At 38.7% G+C, this 23,716-nt stretch overlaps 1 protein-coding gene and 1 long non-coding RNA gene across 2 annotated transcripts in view; one reads left to right on the top strand and one right to left on the bottom strand.

Annotated features, from left to right (window-relative positions):
- The window catches only part of LOC127196261 (tomoregulin-2), a 156,836-nt gene that overhangs the window by 86,901 nt on the left and 46,219 nt on the right, over nt 1-23,716 (top strand). Inside the window, exons 3-4 of the mRNA XM_051153815.1 lie at nt 8,504-8,652; nt 9,368-9,427. Coding sequence (XP_051009772.1) covers nt 8,504-8,652; nt 9,368-9,427 — 209 coding nt within the window. The remainder of the gene's footprint in view (nt 1-8,503; nt 8,653-9,367; nt 9,428-23,716) is intronic.
- The window catches only part of LOC127196262 (uncharacterized), a 44,821-nt gene continuing 32,712 nt past the window's right edge, over nt 11,608-23,716 (bottom strand). The window contains exon 3 of the long non-coding RNA XR_007831464.1: nt 11,608-12,064. This is a non-coding gene — a long non-coding RNA (uncharacterized LOC127196262). The remainder of the gene's footprint in view (nt 12,065-23,716) is intronic.

The following is a 23,716-nucleotide window of genomic DNA, read 5'->3' as shown; positions in this document are numbered from 1 at the left end:
TGTCACTGAACAACATGCATTAAACAATTCTAAACCCTAGTCAGGATGGGATGTAGGAGACAGAAAAGGATGTGTGGAGCCAGCTATAGCTAAGATGTGTCAGCGGCTGACCCACACATTCCTGCACAGGAGAGGCTGAGGCTCTGGCTCCAGATGCTACACAGAGAGCCCCCGTTCTAGCCCTCTGCTTCAGAGTGGCTCCCACTGAATTATACACATGCTGACTTAGGGAGGCACCTTGGGTAGCCTTGAACGGTGGGCAAGGGAATCTCATCTGATGAGACCCTGTAGGCCATTCATCAGAATCACCTGCAGCACTTAATTCAGTGCCTGGATCTCATACCAGAGCTCCTAAGACAAACATCCATCTGCATCAGGGTTTAGAAGCCCTGGTTGGGAAGGCAAAGTTAATGATGACCAATATTTGTTATAAATTATAATTTTTTTATTAATTTATTCATATTACATCTCAATTGTTAGCCAATCCCTTGTATCCTCCTATTCCTCCCTCCTTCCCGCTTCCCCCCTACTCACCTCCCCTAAGACTGTGACTGAGGGGGACTTCCTTCCCCTATATATGCTCTTAGGGTATCAAGTCTCTTCTTGATAACTTGCTATCCTTCCTCTGAGTGCCACCAGGCCTCCTCATCCAGGGGACGTGGTCAGAAATCCTTTGCTAAGCAAGGGACGTATGAATTGTTCAATTGAGTCCCTACAATGCTGCAGTCGCTCCATTTTCACAAGTGCAGATTCTAAGGCTTGACTAAGTTGAATAACTAGTGTAGTGCCATACTGCTAATAAAGAGTCAGACCTAGATCATTGGCAGGCCTGACACCAAATCCCAAGCTTTCACCACAGCCTCTACCCAACTTCATTACATTGAGCAGACTGGTGTGTGGGTCCCAGTCCCTTTCCAGGCAGTAATTTCTTCCAGTCAACATGGGATTCTGTTTTGGGGAGTCCTGGCAGCACCTATTATAAGGATTCTTCAGCTCGGTTTTCTTTCAACTGTTTTCTTGGGTCTTATCCAGTCAGTGAGCTACTGTATTCCACAGCCTTCCCTGTGGTAGGCTGACTTCCTTGGTCTTTCAGCTCCCTACAAGTTATCAACATTAGTAGTAAATAAGCCTTTTCCACATATAAGATATGCCTCACCATTAGTGTGTGTGTATGTGTGTGTGTGTGTGTGTGTGTGTGTGTGTGTGTGTGTGTGTGTGTGTGTTTGCATATGCGTGTGTGCCTGTCTGAGAGAGGCTCGGTAATAAAGAGTATTGACTGCTCTTTCAGAGGACACAGGTTTAATAGCTCACAGCTGTCTGCAACTCTATTCTCAAGGGATACATCACCCTTTTTAGTGGTCTGAGTATATACCAAACATGTATATGATGCACAGATAAACATCCAAGCAAAACACCCATATATATTAAACATTTTAAATTAAAATACACCTTACCATCCTAGTAAAATTCCAGTGCATTGTGGATAATATTTACTGAGGTGAATATTGCTCCTCTGTTTTAACCTGAAAGGATTGCCATGGCCATTAAAAAGAAAATCCAGGAGTGACAACATGTCAGACCTACCAGCTTTACTATCAGTTGACATTTTTCTGCCCCTTATATATAAAGTTTAATTTTCTGGGACATTTTCACATTTCTTTCCTCATTTTCCCCTTCACGGTTTGGAGTCATTCCTTCACTGAAGTTTCTTTACAGATAAAATACCCATAATCAAGTTCCACCAAAAGAAAAAAAAATGAGAGTTAATGAGTAAATGGATTTAAAGTATCACACGAGTCTCAGATGAGAGGTGTATGCTGTTTTACTGTTATTAATGTAATACAGCCATCCATTACAGCAAGCACAGGCAGAGGGAGAAGGGTCTATTTCATAGCCCTGGAGAAATACAGGCTCAAGGGACACAAACTACATGGCCTAAAACAGCCCAGTAAGACATCCTCACTACCTGCTATGCGGCTGGGGCTTTAAAGTGGATTCAGAATGTTAGACAGTCAAACTTTGGCATGGACACTGAGCCGAGGACCTTGAGAAAAGAATGTGTCAGCCATGTTTAATAGATGAAATAAAATCTAGTGGAATTAGAGGGCAACCACAAACCAGACACATGAATAAGTAATCCGTGAGCTGGCAGGGCTTGCTTCCTCACACTTAGGCAGATGACAGGCATTCCTAGATACACAGAAAACCCATTTAACTCACTGTAGATCACTCTCACAATGGTCTCTTCAGTGAGGCAGGCAACTCAATTAATGTCAAGTGCCCCAAAATATCCACGATTGGATTATAAACGTATGCCAGTCATTTTAGGTATCACCTTTTATTTCCTACACTATATGCTCTTTATAGCCTCACATAGTCTTATTTCCTTCACTGCAATCCAGGGAGCTGAGGTTTTCAGTCAGTGTTAGCTGTCTCTGAAGCAGTTTGAGGGGGTCCTTTCACACAGAGACCCCTGAAATTATTATTTTCATGTACAGCTGATTTTCTTTCTTTGTAGCTTAAAAGAAAAGAGATCTATGTAATCGCAGTGTCAAAATGTCAAAAAACTGAAATACACTGAAAAAGAGAAGAAAAAGAAAGAAAACAAAACAAAGCAAAATCTTTAAAGGCATGAGTGCAGCCCTCAGCCCTACAAATCCTTGCCTTGAATATAATGCTTGTGGCATGCTGTAATTAACTAGTTACTCCTCTCAGAATGAATAATAATGCAATTATTTGCCAAAAACAATGGAGAGGGATAGTTTCTGTTCTTAAAAACAAGTGCTTTTTATTTCTGTGTGTGTGTGTGTGTGTGTGTGTATATATATATATATATATATATAGGACTCGTTTGCATAAGCTGCTAAAACCAGTACCTGCAACATCACTTCTACTTTGTATGATAATTCTGCCAGCTTCTTTCCAGGGCGTTATACAGTGATTTGAACTAACAATGAACTGTCAAGTCGCTACCGTGTTCACATTATATCAGTACCTAAAGCTATACTCAAATATCACAAGACTTAAGCAGTGATTGGCTGGTTGAAGTATGTCCTGTCACAGGTGGACAGTCATCTATGTCACTGAGGCCATGAAGAGCTAGTATCCTGTTCTCTTCATTTGTGGAAAGGCACACGAGGAGGAGGCTGAGAGCCTGGGTCCTTGAGGACCCTTCTCAGCAGCTCCTCATGAGTCAAGCAGCATGGCTCAGTTGCACTAATTTATCACAGGTTATCCTTTCCAAGTTCTGTTGCCAAAACCTCTCAAAGCAGGTATTAGAGACAGAAGGAAAGGCCAAATCCAGGAACAGGTTTGCTATAACCAGCAGCAAAGTTGAAGGCACCTGTGACTGCATGAGCCTAGAAGCAGAAGTCCTGCGAAAAGAAAATGGGGGAGTAAGGGGTAATTTTTACAAGTTCCATAACTATATTATTTTGAAATTTGGTCCATAGGATGATTTTCTATTAAATATTTTTTTTATTTTTTACATATACATTTATATTATCACACATATATACAATAAACTACCTACAGCAAGAAGAACAATGAAACAATCAGGAATTATATAAATGTTACATTCTCAGCATTTTGGCTGCTTGTATTTGGCAGCCCTGAAGAGAACATCTTTGAATTTGCATCATTTATTGATTAAAAAGTGGGATGACCTCCAGTTGGGTCAGCTGAATAGCAGACAGTCCATGAAGTGTAAAAGCTTGGTGCTTTGGGTTTGTTTGCATTAAATGCTGACAGGTTCTTTTTTAAAGCTAGTTCTAATGGTTCCTTATGTAGCCATTCGGGGTCTTGCAGTCATTCCCTTATTTCTTTACTGCTCACCCTCCTTGGTCTCATTTCCTCTCCAGTTTCCAGGCCTCTTCACTTAGGACATCTGCAAATTCTTCCCTTCAGTGTTAGTGTTGAGACTGTGTTCTTGAAAACCTTCCGAGTCCATCCAGCCATTCTCTCTATAATTTATCCAACAAGGGTTTTTTTTTTTTTTTTTAACATTTGCTCTAATGCACTGTGCTAAATACCAGAAATTCGAAAATAAATAGGATATCTTGATCCTGAAAATTTTAAAGGGTATAAATATAAAATAAAAATAAAGACCATTTTTTTTAATTTGAGGCAGTACATGCTACTGTGAGGTAGATAAGCCTGCTGGAAACAGATTCATTATGGCTAAAACAGAAAGCCCTACTTACTGCCCCAGGAATATAACTTGGAAAATTCTCCTTTAAAATTTTAAAGCAGAAACTCGGGAAAGATTGCTAAAGCACTTCAGTTTTACACACACACACACACACACACACACACACACACACACACACTTGAGTTGATTCATGACCTACGTGTTTTCATATGGTTGTGTGAATATTTAAATGTGTATATTTATATGTAGGAAAGTATAGTCATAGCATAAATATATAACATTCTGAATAACCGATGCTTTAAGCAGTAAGGTCAATTCAATGCCCATGATATTAGTTATTCATTCTGATGCCTGACATTGGCTTACAATGTCTTGACGGTATCACTCAACAAAATATACCAATATTGCAAAAAACTTTGAGCACTTGTTTGAGAAGACAAAGATTAAGGTTCAATATAAACTGAGAGATTGTAATAAATAGCCCAGGAGTGGACACAGCATTGTTTTTCTTTTTTAAGTCCAATCCATGCAAAGTACCTCTCCTATCAGTAATGATATGAATATGCGTCTGATTTGGCTTTCCATGAACTTCAATTTGCAGATGGGGCAGCCTCTGGCGTCAGGCTGCCTAGATGGAGAATGATGTTCTTCTCTTTACAAGCTATATGGCTTCCTCAAGACTCAATTTTCTTATCTATTAGATGGAGATAGTAATAGTGGCTACTTGTCTTTGAGAGCATAAAATAGCTTCTTCATTCATTTCACTTGTTTATCAACATGTAGTTATTGAAAGTTGAGCATAACTAACATACTTAGGAAAATGAACATAGCAAAGATAACCCAATCATTACCAAAGAATAACATGATAAAAATTCACTAAGGTCCTAGAACCCTGCCTATTGTTGAATCACTGAAGCTAACAAATGCAAATATATAAAATATAATACGTAATGATTATAAAAGTCAGAGTTTATTTGTCTAATAGAAATGTAGACAGAATGGGTCCTCCGATCCACTCACAAATTTCTTTCTCCCAATACCACATAGTCTCCAAGAAAACTTAGCATGTCTTTGAAGACTCCCACATTCATTTAAAAAATGAAAAGTGACTAGGAAAGCAACTTATTTTGTAAAGTTCTTATCTCTCAGGTACCAAGTCCTTGATTCAGTCACCAGCGCCACATAAAATAGGATGTGGAGATACTAGCTTGAAAGGTTCAAACAGGAAGGCCAGATGTTTAAAGTCATGCCTTTGCTGGGAGTTCCAGGCAAGCCTGCACTACACAAGACTCTGGAGATGGCTGGGGTGAGGAAGGTGGGAGAGAGGGAGGTAACTCTTCATGCAGTTTCCATTTCCCTCAATGTTGAGAGTGAAAAGATAGAATGTTAAAAGCGTTTGTTTGTACATTAAATATGGTAATTTAGAGGATAGGAAGGAAAGAGTAGTGAAGGGTGGGAGTGTGTGCAGGGAGGGGGGACAACATAGCTCCTGTTTTCTCAGGCTTCCACACTGGAGCTTCACTGGAAGCTGCATCTCATTTTCACGGAAAAGAATCTGACCTCCTTTTGAGGTGAGAATGAGATGAACGTGTATGTACCTTTCCTTAACCATTCCCCACCCCCAAATGTTTTGTTTGCAGTATTAAGAAAGCAAACCTTCAAGGAGGCTGGGACTGACCAAGAGCAGGAGTGGACCAATGTCACATAGGGTGGAGGTGGGGACTTATGGGAAATCGGGTCCTGTAAAATGTCCGGCGCAGTTGTCAGGAAGGTGCTGTGCGTGGCTCAGTGGAAATGGTGATTCTGGTCCCTTCAACTCAATCAGATTGTCTCTTCCCATTGCTGTTCTCATTTCATCATTTGGTATGATATTAAATGACTTCAGAAGTAGTAATTATTTTAGTCCAACTACAAAGGGTGTGCATTTCTGAGTTTCTCTGGATTTTACTTGTAAGCCTTTGGAGCTCTGGACACCTCAGCTGCCATTTCCATAGACAGATAAAACGATGTATCTTTCGGTCTGTTTTAGAAAAATTTTATTAACTTTTTATACATATACATATATATATATATATATATATATATATATATATATATATATATATATATAAAACTTTATATCATAGTCATCTCCTCTCTTCCTAATCCCACCCTCCATCCCTCTTCTCCCATCCCCTGCCTCCCAACACCAACCTACCCCAACACCTCAAGTTGCATCAGGGCTGAGCTCATCCTCTTCCCCTGAAGACTCTGGAAATTTTTGACCAATAATTAAAACCTAAACAACCTTAATAACACCAGGAACTGTCTATACAATGAGTCAAGCTGGCCTTGCCGCTCTGGTTTCCTAAAGGTCGGTGTTCCAGGGAAGCCTAATGGGCAAGGTGACTTCCCCAGGGCCATCCTGAAACACACAAGACTCTGTGAGCTTAAGCAGCTCCTGACCTCAGATGCTCAGACCACAGGAGGCAGCAATGCTGGCCTTGCTTCCACCATGGCTGAGGGAGGAGTGTCACTCTGTGAGGAGGGGGATGCTTAACGATCTAAACAGTTGCCACCTGTCCTGGCTACTATTTCTGAAATAGAATAATATAAAACTAATCAAGTACTACTAGCAAAATTCTTCTACACACACACACACACACACACACACACACAAACACACACACATACACGCACACATGTATGTGTGTGTGTATGTGTATTACACTAGTACATTTCCTGTCCATATTTTTAACAGTAGTTTAGCTAGTTTTTGATACAGATGGTCTAAAGACTGCATTCTGAAATTAACTGGCATGTAGACAAGCCCTTTCTGGACTGCGTTGATCACTCAACATTCTTGGGCAGTGAGTCAGTCGGGCGCCAGGGTTACTACTTAAGAATACAGAATTCTAGGCTTCTAAGCATAATCTCGGCTTCTACAAGGCACAGGAATCTACTTATCAGTATATGCTTTTAAAGATTTGTGGACAATCTTAATTTACAGGCTGCAATATAAAAGGAGGAGGGCTAGGTCTCATGTATCACATCTGTGTGCGCATGATCTATACTTTACTAGGTTTCTGCTTTTACGTATTACCGAATATCTTAGTCTGTGTAGAGGCTGCTACAAAGTTTAAGTGAAGCAATGAATTTAACAGCCAGCATGCATAGAGTAGTCATTATCATCATTGTGTGTGTGTGTTGTAATGTATTCAGAAGTAAAATTGTGTTTCATAACTTCAAGAAGTTATACAGAATGAAGAATACAAACATAAATAAAAATATTTAAATTTTTATTCTATACAAGAAGTAGGTTTGCACACACCAAAAATGCAACATACTAATTTTTATACTTATTATTTTAATGTGGATGAGTGGTGTTTTTTAAATATATATATGTGCAACTACATGTATATAGTGCATACTGAGGCCAGACAGGTGTCAAGTTCTCTAAAACTGGAATTACCCATGTGTCTGAGCCAACCATATGGGTTCCAGGTCCTCTGCAAGAACAGCAAGTGCTCTTAACCAAAATGCAATATTCCAAATAACAAAGTAGACTATAAAATAGAGAATTAAGAGAACATTGAAAATTATTTTTAAAAATTTACAGTGTTTAATTGTACTCTAAGTCACCTAATTTTCTTTAATTCACCAGATGTTTCTATAGCCTAAAGGAAAAATAAATAAATAAAGCTAAAGCTTTAAGTGGTAACCAATTTGAATTTGTCACTTTATTGTATAAAGTAAGAGCAAAAAATAGAAACTGTATATCTTGGAAGGAATATTTGGATGTGCCAAGAGAAACCTGAAACCCCCATGCAATTTCATGCAAAGAGCTGTTTATAGGGGAGTATTCTGAGAGGCTGCCTACACCTTACACTTCACTCTCAAAGGGTTCCTGTGGCACTGTAAAAGGCTGAGGACCACTAAAGAGTATCATTTAGCATACTTCGTCATGTTCTCTTCTATGCTGGAGAAATAGCTAACTGATGGCATTCCAAACAACAAATTTGATTGTATTCTGTCTCACTGGCCTCTGAGACATCTTTCTGAAGCTCTCACCATTTAGCTGTCCAATCACGGAAGCGCAGGGGTGCGTTTCCATCACTTCCCAAGCAGCTCTGCCACACTAGCCCGTTTGAACCGTTCAAACAGCCTCGTGATGTTTATGCCCGTTTATTTTTGGATCAATGTTACTATTAGTTCTGTTTTGCATTTCATCTCAGAAAACTGGCAGAACTTCTCTGGAAGAGTCCAACTCGACTCTGCTGCGTTTTGTCGAGCTAGCACTTCTCCCGTCTGTATTTTACTTAAAATGTCGTAACGTCGCTATTGATGTTCCATATTTTATTTCTCTTTCTTTAGGTGTGTATGCAACATTGACTGTTCTCAAACCAACTTCAATCCCCTCTGCGCTTCTGACGGGAAGTCTTATGATAACGCGTGTCAAATCAAAGAAGCGTCATGTCAGAAACAGGAGAAAATTGAAGTCATGTCTCTCGGTCGATGTCAAGGTAATGTTCATAGCAAAATTTCATTTCAAAAAAATGTTTTTAGTCTCTGTGCAGAAATGAAAAGTGGAGATAATTCCTTACTAGGCAGCTATTTCATTTCTGAAAGACAGTTCTGATTCACAATAGATCGTGTAGTCCGCTATAGAATCTGCGTTGATTATCGGTGTTTGAGGGCCCATCAGCAACAGCGCACGTGTTTTTCAATATGACGGGGCTGTATTGTCACAGGGCCACGAACACAGGAGCCAGCGTTCAGAAGATAGCCGACATTCTCTTGGCAAAGGCTAAAGAGAAAGCCTAGTCAAGAATTTAAGAATTGATTAGAAACCTTCGAATTAAAAGCAAATCACAATCTTTTATGTATTGGATCCGTAGAAGTATTTGAAGTACATTCTTGAAAGCCAAACATAGTAGAATTTTCTGTTTTGTTGTTCAGAACTCAGACTTATTTTTCTTTTGTCCAATGTATCTCAGTAACATCTGAATCTTCCTGTCAAACTTCAGAAAGCCGGCACCATTTTGTTATTCATACAGACTGAACGAGCACTTGAAATCTTGGGAGTGTGCAAGACCTTAATTGGGGGCTTGTTGTTGTTGTTGAGGAAAACAACACGCTTTAACTGCAAGGAAGAAGTGAAGATACCGTTGGAAGAGTACAGTTGACAGGCATATAAGAAATGGTTAACTGGCTTTTCTTGTTCATTTTTTAATGTAGATAACACAACAACAACCACTAAATCTGAAGATGGGCATTATGCAAGGACAGATTATGCAGGTACGTAAAATGTCCTACTACGGAGATGAGAGCCTCTTTATGAGATCCTTCAGTACCAGGGTTTACTGTTTGTCCTAACATGAACATGTGCTGATCTTTCTTTGTTCAAGCTTTCAATGGGCAAGAACTTGTAATTCTTGTCGAAGCAAATAAGCACACTTCTTTTTTTTTTTGGTGCCATAGTTAAAGCAGTTGTCAAAGATGTCAGTAAGATATAATTAACTTGTTTTGACAGTGTAAATGGTACAAATGACAAAACATTTATCAAATTAATGGGCATCAATGGAAATTAATGCAAGGTTTGGCAGTATATTGTAATAAATGCAAATGTTCTTGCTTGAATTTTCATAAAAGTCAACAATGGAAAGCTTGCTGATCTCTGGGAAGACAGAAATTAAGAGCTGCAAGTGCTAACACAGGCTACATTTGTGTGCATACAGAGTTAAAAATTGATGCATAGTTAAATTTTAAAGAAACTAACATCTCATTTATTTAGTTTCTATAATGTAGTTTTTCAGACATGCAAAGTTATAACAACTTTATGTGAAAACATAAATCTTATTTAGCAACTATGGAACTTACTTTGAGTAATAAAAGAAGCTACCTAATTTAATTCTCCTACAGCAAGAAATGATTGATGGAAAAGCAATTGGCGCTTTATCAGATGGCTATAATTTATGGGAATTTAAGATAAATTATAAAAATAAAATTATTGAGTTTTATAAAAGTATTCAAGTAATATTTATTCATTCATTCATTCATTCATTCATTTCTGCTATCTTGAGATAGGATTTCTCTGTATAGCCCTGGCTGTCCTGGAACTCACTGTTTGGCCATGCTGGCCTCAAACTCACTGTGCTCTGCTTGCCTCTTCCCTTCCTCCCTGCAGTGCTAGATTAAAGGCATGAGCCACCACGCTCAGCTTCAAGGGCTTTTAAGCATAACTTTTCATTTAGCTAGTAAACACTTGTAACAAATTTTATAAATAGTATTCAAACTAAATCAATTGTTTCTTGTCCTTCAAGGTCAGCCTAGTCTACAAAGATAGTCCAGCACAGCTGAGGCTACACAGAGAAACCCTGTGTCCAAAAACAAAAACAAAAACAAAAAAAAAAAAAAACCTGCCATTTATCCATTATTTCATTTACTTAATAATTGTCACTATGTTTATATGTAAATAAATCCCTAGTAGTATTTTAATTACTTGTATATATCAAAATCTGGACATAAAAGGATTTTAACTTTTGCATATTTTACCTTAATATTTTCAACATCTAGATAAAACTAATGCCTGAAGCTATCAGTTATGCAATGAATTAACATTGGTTCTATTATATATGTATATATAGCTATTCCCCAAACACCCACTATAGATATTAACAAATGCTTCCTGAGAAGAATAGACTAGTATTCAGTATGGTGAGGAAGTGATACAGTAAACAATTGATCTCCTCCACAGAACTCCTCTCAGCTCTTGTTTCCATTGTACAATCTTTATAAATATACATGCTTTATGTAAAATCATCTCTCAAAGAATGGGCTCTGGGACTGGCTCCAGCCCCTTTACACATACAAGCTCTAAGGATACTGCAGTCTCTTATACCAAGCAGACTGATGCTTACACATTACCTATGTGCATCTTCTTCCGTGTCTTAAATCATCCCTAGATAAGCATGAGAATGTTTGTGGTATTGTATTGCTTAGGGAATAATGATTTTTTTATACCTCTATGTACATATTCTGGAAGATGCGACTACTTTACATATATTTTGTCTACAATTAGTTGAGCCCGTGAACATAGAGCACATGGACTTGGAGGGCCATTTTGTTTTACATTTTGGTAATGAGAATTTTTAATGTGAAATTTCATGCAAATGCATGTGGAATAATATCATTAATCTTCATGTAATTATTTTTAAAACTCAGTTACATCAAGCCATGTTCCAACCCCACTCTCATCTTCTCACTCTCTCCTCCCACCATAGAAGCAAGATAATGTCAGAAACCACCACTTATAATTTATCATACATCTCGAAAGAACAATTTTTCTTTTTTAAAAAAATCACAGTACTATAATCATCTCTTAAATACTTAAAACTTCTTACTGTATACAACTTTGGTGAAAAATACGTAAGAAAAGCATGTTTTTGTAAAACATTTTACAAAACTAAAATCCCCAAAAGTGTGCTCCCCAGATACGCTGAGCCATAGAAAATTATTAAAAGTAATAAAATATAACAGTGACAGTTGATATATTAGACTGATAATATATGCTTTAAGATTTAAACAGAAGCAAATATGAATATTATATTTTATTGTAAACAACTATCTTGATGATATTATAGGCTACTGCTACTAAATGTAGCTACTTTATGCTTCCTGTGAAAACTAATTAATGTGGAAAAATCTTCAAAAAAACATTGCATCCTGTGACTATATTTTTCCTGGAGCCATGCATCATTGGACTTCTAAAAAAAAGTCAAGTCTTTCCCTGATGATTTTCTTCCTCAACAAGGAACTCTGGAGGTTCATCAGCTTCTTGGGCAGTGCCTGTGAATGTACTCATCCGTGCTGTTAGACACCAACATAGAACCCGCTGCCCTCTCCGTGTCACTCATGTTGCATTTCACAGTTCACCTTCAGAGAGAACAGATATATTCATATCTTATTTCAGACAGTTAGCCTCTGGTGTTAATTACCACTGTTGTAAGTTCACTTTACTTTTTTAATTTTTAATATATTTTATACATTCTCTTCTTTGAAAATGTCATGCATTTGAACACTATATTTTGAACATATTATCCACCATTACCTCCCTCCACCTCAACCAGTAACTCTGCCTTGCCATCCTCCCAGCTTCACATCTCCCTTTTGTTCTTGTTATTAATAACCCTTGAGTCCAGATGAGGATGCTGAGCAAGGGAGAGTAGCTCTGCCTGGTGACGTGGGCTGGGTTTCTCATGTCCCCATGGATGGCCCACACATAAGAGATGCACAGATTGTTCTCCGTCTTTCTTTTGTCATTTGCCAGTAAAAATGATCAGGTCACTCCACATGCTACAGATTTTTCTGGTTTGACAACAGATTAACCTACTAAATCTCAAAGACAGTCTTGTAAGATAAAGTGTATAGTGTATAGGGTCAGGAGACTGGCTGGTCAGGTGAAGGCACTTGCTTCCAACTCTAATTATCAGAGTTTGGTTCCCTGGGGCCCATCAGGTGGCAGGACAAACTAGCACCTGCATATTTCTCACTCACTTCTGTCTGCAGACACACGTAAGTAGTGCTTAAATATGCATACTCATTAAAGTCCAAATAAAATATAAAAACAAAATGTTAACTGAGGCTAAAATTCATAGTTAAAATAGACTGAACCCTGTAAATCCTCCTAGAGGCTACATCAGCCACACATGATTTTCATATGTGGTCTATTGAAATATAGTGTATTAGAAAATACTTAAATAATCACATCTCTCAGCACCTCCAAGCTTCCAGTAGGACTTTCATTTTCCCAAGTTTGGGATATAGATTTTTGAAAAGTTAAAAGAATCAAACAGAGTCAGTTTGCTATTGTCCTGATAATTTATATTTCACATGTTATAAACTCTCCAAAGAGGGAAAACAGGAACTGTATGACTCACAGGCCTAGAAGTTTTCTCTGTGCTCCCAATGAATTTGATGTCACAGCAACTTCCCTTGTTAAACAAACGTCCGGGGACGCTCCCACTGGAAGGAAGTAGCTATTGTAACTCACTCATTTTTCCAGATGTGACATTAGTACTCTAAGCTTAGGCCCTTCTACCAACCCCCTCTCACTTTGAAGCCTACTTTAAAAGCTGTTAATACAAGAACACTCCTTTCTAACTACAAAAGTGGCTATCTTTTTCAAAGAAAGTCTGCATCTCAAATTAAATTCGTTAAACCTCCTTTATAATAACACCTAAAAGAAAGACTTCAACCAAGACCAGCAAAGACTGGATTACAATTTTGGATTTAAAAAAAAAAAGAACTAACAGAATAATATATAAAACCAAACTAACAAGTGCAGGAGACCAGAAAGTGTCAACCTTGTACCGAGACATGAATCCATGATCCTCGTGTAGTCCACACCAGAAAACTGAGAAAGTTCCCATCGCATCCCAAGGAGAAGTCCTCTCTGTGTAGGCTGTCTGGCTCACCTTCCTCTCTTCTCTTTTAATGAGACTAAAGGCATTTTTGAGTTTGAATCAAAGGCATTGCATCTCTGTTCCGGGTCCATTGACAAGTCTCTGCCGTGACACTGAGAAGACCAATTGATGTCATTTGCCCCACACTGTTCTAAGCCTTATGCTTAGACTTAGGTCTGTCTCTTTACTATAGAAAGAGTCACAGATCAAAGGTTCCTAATCTCAAAGCTAGGGCTTTCCATATGCTAATATTGAATTTCCCTTGTGAATACTTCAGATAGTGATAGATAGATAGATAGATAGATAGATAGATAGACAGATAGATAGATACAGTTGTCCTCACCAAGTCTTGTATTAAGAGGAAAGTTGTGCTTCTCCATGTCCAATGTATGTCTAGATATGTGTCTCCTGACGGGTTCCTCACAGGCTGAGGAAAACATGGCTACACATTTTTTCTAGTGAAAATGTACTTAATTGTATAGCTTGTTAAATGTTTTAAAAAAAACTCAAATTTCAACTACTTTGGTTTTTTATCATCTAGAAAAAAATGGATTTTATTTTATGCCATCCTATACCAGTTTCCAAAAAAAGGATGTGCAGTGTTTTTATAATTAAACTACAGTCAATGAGGGTGTTTAAACAGAATGAAAACATAAACAGCAGACCGGTTAGGGGAAAGCAGTGCATCCAGAGCTTGGAGATTTCAGCTGAAGCAATTCTTCTAAGTTTCCTTGCAACCAGTGTAAGAAAGGACTGAGTCCATTAACTTCACAAATCTTCACAGAGTCCCCGCTGTGCAGCAGTGCCATCCAGGCTCCAGGAAGGGCAGCGGAGCAGGCCCTATCTCTATGAACAGGAACTGGGGTCCGATAAAAATGAATTTAAAATAATTTCAGAGACCAAAAAGAAAGCTTATTTTGCTTTAATTATATATGAAACATTTAGCATAGAAATGTTTATGAACCATCACTCGGAAACATAAATGGATAGAATCTTCAACCATAGTACTCATAAAATATCCAAAGAGGTTCTCTGTGTGGCTGAGAAATTGTACATTTTTTTTAATGTATATAAAATTCTAGGCCACAGAAAGTACAATATGTGTATCCTAATGACATAGTGTCTGGATGACTGAGACAATGAGTTCCACTCATGTATGTTTCCACAGAAAGGATTAATATCACAGGAAAATGATGGAGAATGATGAGGAAAACACATCTAGTTTATTCCCCTGGGTGAGCAGGACAAGTAAGACCTGTGTAAAACGGCAGGCAGAACCTGGGTTAGATACAGTGCTCAGGGACACATATGTTGTATGTAACAGGCAGAACCTGAGTCAGATACAGTGCTCAGGGACACATATGTTGTATGTAACAGGCAGAACCTGAGTCGGATACAGTGCTCAGGGACACATATGTTGTATGTAACAGGCAGAACCTGAGTCGGATACAGTGCTCAGGGACACATATGTTGTATCATATGTTGTATGTAACAGGCAGAGCCTGGGTTAGATACAGTGCTCAGGGACACATATGTTGTATGTAACAGGCAGAACCTGGGTTAGATACAGTGCTCAGGGACACATATGTTGTATGTAACAGGCAGAACCTGGGTTAGATACAGTGCTCAGGGACACATATGTTGTATGTAACAGGCAGAACCTGAGTCAGATACAGTGCTCAGGGACACATATGTTGTATGTAACAGGCAGAACCTGGGTTAGATACAGTGCTCAGGGACACATATGTTGTATGTAACAGGCAGAACCTGGGTTAGATACAGTGCTCAGGGACACATAATGTTATATGTAGTAGGAGAGAGTTCCCTGGTTACATTGCTCATGAGAAAGGAAAGTCCTGCTCCGTAACCCTTCAGAAAAGCCAGGCCCACCCTCTGGGTCTAGCAGCAGGCATCTACCTATCTCCCTGAGCACTGTTTAGGAAGTCTTGAGATTTAGGAAACATTCACTTTAAAGCTGCACTTATCTTGAAACAATAATTGAGATGTTATGCACAAGTCTGAAATGTGAAAGAATCCAGACTTACAAACCAAATCCTCTCTAGCCTATTAATATCCCATCAACCCATTTCACACACAAAGGAGAAACTGACATCCTAAAAGGGTATCAACATAGCCTAAGTGAATTGACCAATAACTTGTTCTTTGTGGAAGCCATTGCAATTTACAAAGCCTTTCCACACTGATTGTCTCCTTCACTCTTCACAACAGAAATGTGAAGAGATATTAGAAGCATCTGACAGGTGCGAAATGGAAGTTCAAAGAGACTAAGTGAAAACGATTGCCTGGCAGGGCTGAGGTTCAAGACAGCACTGCTAATTGCAGACGCCAGCAAGCATGAGCAGTGAGGGGGCCCCCAGCAAAGTGTGAGTGTTTTGGCACTCCGGAGCTATAGAATGGGTACTACACCCTGAGCTTAACCCTTTGAGGGTTTCAGATTTCACACAGGTTTTACCTTGCTGTCTGTGCTGCTGTGAAATAGTCTGAAATGCTCTGTAATCTGTCTGTATGGTCTCATCATGCCCCAAGAGCCATTTTGTTTGATTCTGAGAACGCTCCCTTGCAAGCTGGGGGATAATGCAGTCAGTAAAGTGTTCGCATTGCAAGTGTGAGGAGGTGAGCTTGATCCTCAAAACCCATGGAGACAGAAGTAGGCATGCAGTAGTAATCTCAACATTGAGGGAGCGGGGACAGGAGGATCCCCCAGGTGCGAGGACCAACCAACCAACCTAGCCTACTTGATAAGCCCAGTGAGAGACCATGTCTCAGAAAAACCAAAGTGGAAAATCCTGTCTCAAAAAAGAAAGAAAGAAAGAAAGAAAGAAAGAAAGAAAGAAAGAAAGAAAGAAAGAGAAACAGAAAAAGAAAAAGAAAAAGAAAACAAAAAAGATGGTGAGCATCATCCACAGTTGAGGTTGTCCTTAAACCTCCACATGCCTGCACACATGAAGATGTATACACACATAAATATGAATGAACACACACACACACACACACCCTGCTTCTATTGTTTTCTGTTTCTTCACACAGCAGAGAATCCTCAGTAGTGTTTGCTACTAATAAATCTCCCATTAATTAAAAAGAAAATCCCAGTTTCTCTGTGATATTTCGTACTTTACAAAGATTCATTCACAGTACTCTACTTGTTTTAATGTCAACCCAGGAAAACAAGGTAACAAATATTAGGACTAATGCCCGAGAGGCTGGCCTGGATCTGGCCACAGTGCTTTAATTTTGTCCACCTACCTGCACAATTGGGGCAGTTGTTGATTTGCTGAATTTTTGCCTTGATGGCTCCTCTACCCCAGATACACAGGCATGAATATCAAGTGGTTTCATATCATATTTATAAAATGAATTAATTCAGTCAGGTGGCAAAAATCTACACTTAAAATGGAAGCTTTCTCCATTTTCTCATGAGTGCAAGGAGCACTTCACTGGAAAACATGTTATATCTGGGCCAAAAATTTGATCTGTAAGAAGTAAATAGCAGAAAATGTAGGCAGCAGCTTGTAATGCAAATATTGGGATCGGCAGTGAAACAAATAAAAATGTTTGCCCAGGCTATTACAGTGCCACTAGACTAGTCCAGAATATTTAAGCCCAGGAAATGAAATTAGACGTCGAGATTTCTGAGGGTAAAAGGAATGTCTCAATTCAAGTATTGCCCCCTCTGGGACTTAGAGTAGGAGTGCTGCAAAACTCAAAACGGCTTCTAGGAATGCTATCTCACAATTTTCCTGCTTTCTTAAGCCCCAGTGCTCGCATTGTTTTCTCCCTGAAATCATGCAGCCAGTCACCTGGACTATTAGACTATGTTCACGGTTATAGATAAACAAAGAAGTGGTATTTGCAATACAGATGAAAGCTGGGGCTGAAAAGTTGCCTTGGGCCCTCCCTGAGAGACACTCTAAGAAACTATATTTATGCCCCAGTTCATAAATGCATTCTGCATCATTTATGTGCACTTTTTCCTATTTGAAGTGCCCCTTGCTGAAACAGTTTTCCCACCTGGAGGTGTCATCTATCCATCTACCTTCTCCTCTAAATGTGGGGCAGCTCTTGTGCTACTACTGTTTGCTGTAGAGTCAGGGAGCACCGAGTTTGCTCACTGGCCGTGCTGTGCTCAATGCTCAGCCTTGAGCTGATCATTTGACTTTCTCAGCTCTTTTCTCAGTCTGTGCAGTGGAAATGATGGTAAATCTCACTCCAAACAGTTGAACTTTGAACTAAAAGACATCATGTAAGCTACTAACCAGGAACTAATGAGATAAATAATCTTAGGGGTTTTTTTTTTGTTTGTTTGTTTGTTTGTGGTTTTTTTTTTTTTTTTTTTTTTTTTTTTTTTTTTTTTTGTCTCAAAGTGAAGATGGATTTTTTTTTATGAGAAACATGACCCATTTTATAGAGTATGGCCTGTGTTATATGTGATCAGAATTTGTAATGCAAATTCACCATTTATGAACTCAAGCACAGTAGATATGCATAGCCGTTCCTACCTAAGCCACTCAACAGTTTTTGCAAAAACCCTTTGGACTTTTCAACTAAAAACTACTAAAGTAATATTTCTCAATCACTTATGTCTATGCTATCAATACAACAATGTATATAAAATTTTACTCAGCCAATTTCTTCTGTTTTTCTAGACAACATAATTTTATGTACAGTATATTTTAATAACTATTTATGGTCACATGACCATTATGACTTAAGATGTAAGTAACAAGTTTGTAAGATGATGTAATTATATGATCGAATTGGAAATGATATCAACTTGACCATTAAATTATTCATTCATTGAAAGACTAAATTATCTGATCTTCAAACCCATCAGAGACTTGAGAAGGGATAAAGCTTAAATACCTGAGTAAACCCAGAGTGTGGGTTAGCAGCTTCCAAAATGAAAGAGTGACTGAGACAGTTCAATTAAGTAGGTTAGGGGTTAAGATGATTTTAGATCAAGATACATATTTTAAGTGAATAGAGATGAGATATGATAGATATTATTTTCCATTCAGAAATTTAGATCCAACAAGATAGGAAAGATGTTTACATCAAGTTTTCCAAATACAAATAGCCAAATCACTATGAATGTAACATTTATATAATTCCTGATTGTCTCATGGTTCTCCCTGCTGTGTGTAGTTTATTTTACTCATGTGTAATAATATAAATGTATATGTTTAAAAAGAAACATAATAAAAATATTCATTTATAATACAGGGTATGTGTTTAAAAGACCTACACATTTATTAATTAAAAAAAAAACATGGAATGGGTGACCAAACAAAACTAAGAAGAACATAGTATATAGTATATTTCTGTTGTTATAAAGCATTGTTCATAAAGATGTCAGTGCTCACATGTGAAGATTGACACAACACATACACACATGTGTTTTCCCTCAGGAGAAAAAGCAAATGTTTTCAACAAGATGATCATAAAGAAAGATAGATCTGTGTAGCATCGGCAACAAAACAGAAAAACATTTTTGAACTCAAATGAAGTCAGTGAAAATGCGACAATATCCCACTGCCATATTCTTTACATTGCCAAGAAGAACAGTACAGGTATGAATGAATGAACCTGGAGCAAAGGAATACAACTGTTTTCCATAAAATTTACACAGCTCAAAAATGTGCTAAGAGTGCCCGGAATCTTCTCTAAAAAGTTGAGTAGGCCCTCGGCACAAGCATCTGTCTTAACTACTGCATTAGAAATACATTCTTCATTATCTTGGCCATTCCAGCATATGCAAACAAAATCACCTGCGAAACTAAATCTTTTGTCTAAACCACATTTCCAAATACTGTTTCATGTAGATAGCGTGTTTCTACCACTTGTTCATGTAAAAACAAAACAAAACAATACAACCACTTAATTTAAACTTAACTGTGACCAAGAGGAGTCCAAACTCCAGGCACAACAAGTCTGGGGATATTAGCACTAAATTGAGAGAAAGGATGGTGTAATGACCAAAACTGTAACGAGCAGTCAAGAGGCTAGAACACCATCTCTGACTCCTGAGCTGCAGGGCTGGAAATAGGCAGGCCACCGTTCTGGGTAGGTTTTGGGAAGTAGATGTTGGAACCAGGCCTCACTAACAACAGAACTGAGAGGAAAGGATGTGATTTTCTGGGAGTTTGGTAACTGGGGAAGGATTGTGACTCCATTTCGGAAAGGCAAGTGTTGCTATCTGACTTGCAGACTGAGAAATCTAAGCCCTAAGATGGCCAAAAGTAAACTTCCCTTTCTGGGGAACTCGCATTAGCCAAACTTTTAATGTTCTCACATTGATTTGCAATCTCCCAGAGGACTTCCCTCAGCTAACAAGTTATATAGATTGTATAAAAGTCTCAGTCGTCTCCCTGTTCTCCACCCCAAAATTTGGATGTGTGTCTCAGCACACATGTGGATCCCCTGCTGCATGGAGTCTTTCAGAGGACCTCTATGGTAGGCTCCCTTCCTGTTCCTTCTCTTCAACTTCTTCTGGTATCTATTCTATTTGTCCTTCTTCCCTAGGGTCCTTCTGGTTATTTGGTTTCTTTACATCTGTGTATTGTAGTGTAGTTATCCTGTGTCATTAGGCTAATATCAACTTAGAAGTAAGTATATTCCATGTGTGTCTTTCTGGGTCTGAGTTACTTCACTAAGGATGATCATGTCTAGTTCCATTCATTTGCCTTCAAATCTCAAGACCTCCTTGTTCTTGATAGCTAAGTAGTATTGGGGAACAGAAGAACTTAGAGGGGTCAGGAGCTCCAATAGAGCCAACAAATCTGGGTGGAGGAGCGGGATGCTGCAGAGACTGATGCACTGACCAAGGACCACTCATGTTGAGGAACCTAGACTCCCAACTCAGATGTGGTAGACAAGCAGCAGAGTCTCCTTATGGGTCCCATAATATGGGGAGTAGGGACTACTATTGACACAGACTTTGGTACTCACACATTGATCACTTCCCCCTGGTGGAACGGCCTTGCCAGAGACCAAAGAGGAAGAAAATACAGGCATTCCAGATGAGACTTGATACGCTGAGGACAGCGTTAGGGGTAGAGGGATCCCATTTCTTTCTTTCTTTCTTTCTTTCTTTCTTTCTTTCTTTCTTTCCTTTTCTTTTCTTTTTTCTTTTGTTCTTTTTAATTTGTTCACTTTGCATCCCAATTGTAGCTCCTTCCACATACCCTCCCTCCCCTAGTCCTCAGGAGGGCCCCCCCTTTCTGAGGACTAGGGGAGGGAGGAAGGGGATATGAGGGAGGGAAGGTGGGACTGGGAGGCAATGAGGGAGGGGGCTACAACCGGGATGTAAAGTGAAAAAATTTTTTTTAAAGTCCCAGTAGTAATGAAACTACTCACTGTGCCTGTAGATGCTCAAGGCATGAAGCTAAGGCATCTGGGGCAAACATGTATGCGATAGGAACACGTCTGCTTTCAAATCAGTGTAACTACAGCATGCCCAAGGCCAGAAGCCCTCTCCCTAGTCAGTCTATGAGCCTCCTCAGTCTGGGCTTCTACTAGGCCCCTCCCAGGAAACCTGTTCTCCTGGACAAACATGGAGCAATCCTGGGATCTCTAGAAGCATCCCCTTGCCATCCTTAGGAGAGCTGCTGGCCCCTTCACTAAGAGTGCTTGCCTAGAAACAGGAGACTTGGGTTTGACCTCCAGCTCAAGTAAAAGAAAACCAACAAGTGGACAAATGAAAACCTCCATCCCCAAGCCCAAACAGCATTGGTGGACCTCAGGCGGTACTGACTACAGTTCCTTCTGCATCATGTAGCATCCAACAGCTTTACAGAAAAGCTGATACTGAAAATGCTGTTTTTAAACTTAACAATCCAAAAGAACTTGAATAGTTTTAGAAAGAATGTTTAATATTTGGAGGTTTTATAAAACAATCCTTAGCTTTTTTTTTTTTTTTTTGCTAATGCACATCTTTATGTATGTTATTATGAAATTGCAAGTATTTAATCATATATAACATAAAAATAATGTCAGATATTATAACACATAGAGTGAGGTGAGGGGTTCTGCATGGGGCTGTTACTACATTATTAATATTTAATGGCATTGCAAAACATTTCTAGACAGTATTTCACAAGCAAATTATTTAAAAGATCCTACTGTTACACATTTTTGGAAAAAATTACATTTTTAGAGGTCCAAAGCTGTGTATCAATGTTCTAGGAAAGTCTCACCTAAGTGAAGACTGATAACAACCTTTTGTTTTCCTCCAGAAATAAAATACTCCAGAAAGATCATACTATCAGTTGAAAACAGCAAGTTATTTATGCGTTGTGGAGGAGTGCCCATCCAAGTTCAGTTCAGCAGCTTGATTGTCCCTATACTGCCACAGTTATTCTACAGTTTTGTACCACTGGAATCATTCCTGGTTTAATGAAAGAACCCAAGGAATTGAAATAACTTTAGAATAAATTCTAGTCTTGTCCACACACCCCTGTCCCTTTATACATTCTACACTGTTGCACGCATTCCATGAAATACATCTGTGAAGATGTGAGGGCAACCAGCAGACAGACTATAGAAACTTATTAACAAGGTACTTACAATATGTTGTCACTTATGTTCTATAAAGAGAACCATCAAAAGTTATCAAAGCCTTCCATCAACAATGCCAGAAAAACCACTAACTCTTAGCAGAGAAATAGCAGAACTGTATTCTGGAAATGAAATTGTTTTCTGCAACATTGCATGCTTCTGCACTCCTCACCTCCTCTATGAACTGATAAACACTCAGGAAACAGCTAATTGTAATATTATCCTAAGCAACTATTATCTTCATTGTAATCAGGACTACCACCATCATCATATTCATCAGTAAAAGTACCACTGAAATAGACTCACTCAATTCACTCCAAAACAAACGACAAGTTACATGTGCTCTCTGTTGTTTTGGACTCTCCAAGAGACTGTTCACCAGTGATGTGGATAATTATATTTGTTTCTTAATTTCATTTGAATTTTTGGAGCAAATGACTTACAGATCGCATCTTATAGGGCAAAGAGCTTGGCATAGCAGTATAGAAACTATTGACTTAGTTTCAAAATGCCAGTAGCTCTAAGGCTTAAAACTGCATTTTAAGGCTAGGAATTGTGAGAATAAGCACATTACATGGTGTCTAGAAATTAAGTGGTATTGACTAACCCAAACTGGGCTCTCTTGTTTCCCAGAAGGAGATGCAATTAGCCAGCAAGGGCAATTAGTTTATCAAGATTCTTTTCACTTTCCTGTTTCAAATACATAGACATGTTTTTAAAATAATAGTTGAGTCACACTAGAAATGTTAAAGTTTCACAAGTGCGAGGGGGAATCTGTCTCATCTGAGACATATGAGAATGAAAAGTTTCATGTGCTTAGAGAAGTTCTACTTTTGGGGATCATGCTACCAGGGAGCCTCGTCTACCTCAGTGGATCTCTAATCTATTCATCATCCTCAAGTAGTGTTCTCATAACTTGGGGCTCTGTTTTGGTCCTGTTCAAAGCTTTATCATATTTTTGCTCGCATTAGATGTTTTATACAAACTCAGACTAAATCGCTGAACCAAACACTGCCTGTTTGAAAGATGTTTTTTATGATGTTCTTTGAGGAGGCAGGAGAAGCCCTTTCAAAGCTTCCTTTTATTATTTAGCCCTTTCTCATTATAAGTTTTTTTGTAACAATTGGTTCATAGAAATAAATTGAAATCCTGCTAGCGGAATCCTACTGAAGCATTCAACAGAAATCCTTTAAAAATGGAAATCGGTGTGTTCTTCATCGAACAGAATGTCTGACTCTGTTAGAACTTAAAAGTTCATGGAAACTCCTGTGGCTGAAGAGAGGGGACCTTAACGATGTCTCAAATATGTCTGCTTACTGATGAACTACACTATCCTAATTCCCCAAGGAAGGACACAAATGTGCAATCCTGTTGGGCAGCTCCTGGAGACAGATCCTTGTTGGAATTAGGAGCAAGCCCTGCTGCATCTGTATCTTGTCTTCCCTCATGAAATAAAGTTATTGGGTTTGCAGCAAGGACGATGAGGGTATTTGTTTAAAAAGACAACCTGAAAAAATAGCAAAGACAACAGGAAATGATAAATGAGCCA

Source organism: Acomys russatus, chromosome 12 (assembly GCF_903995435.1).
Source record: "Acomys russatus chromosome 12, mAcoRus1.1, whole genome shotgun sequence".
NCBI lineage: Eukaryota > Metazoa > Chordata > Mammalia > Rodentia > Muridae > Acomys > Acomys russatus.
Note: the sequence above shows the minus strand (reverse complement) of the source record. Positions and strands in the feature narration are given on the sequence as shown.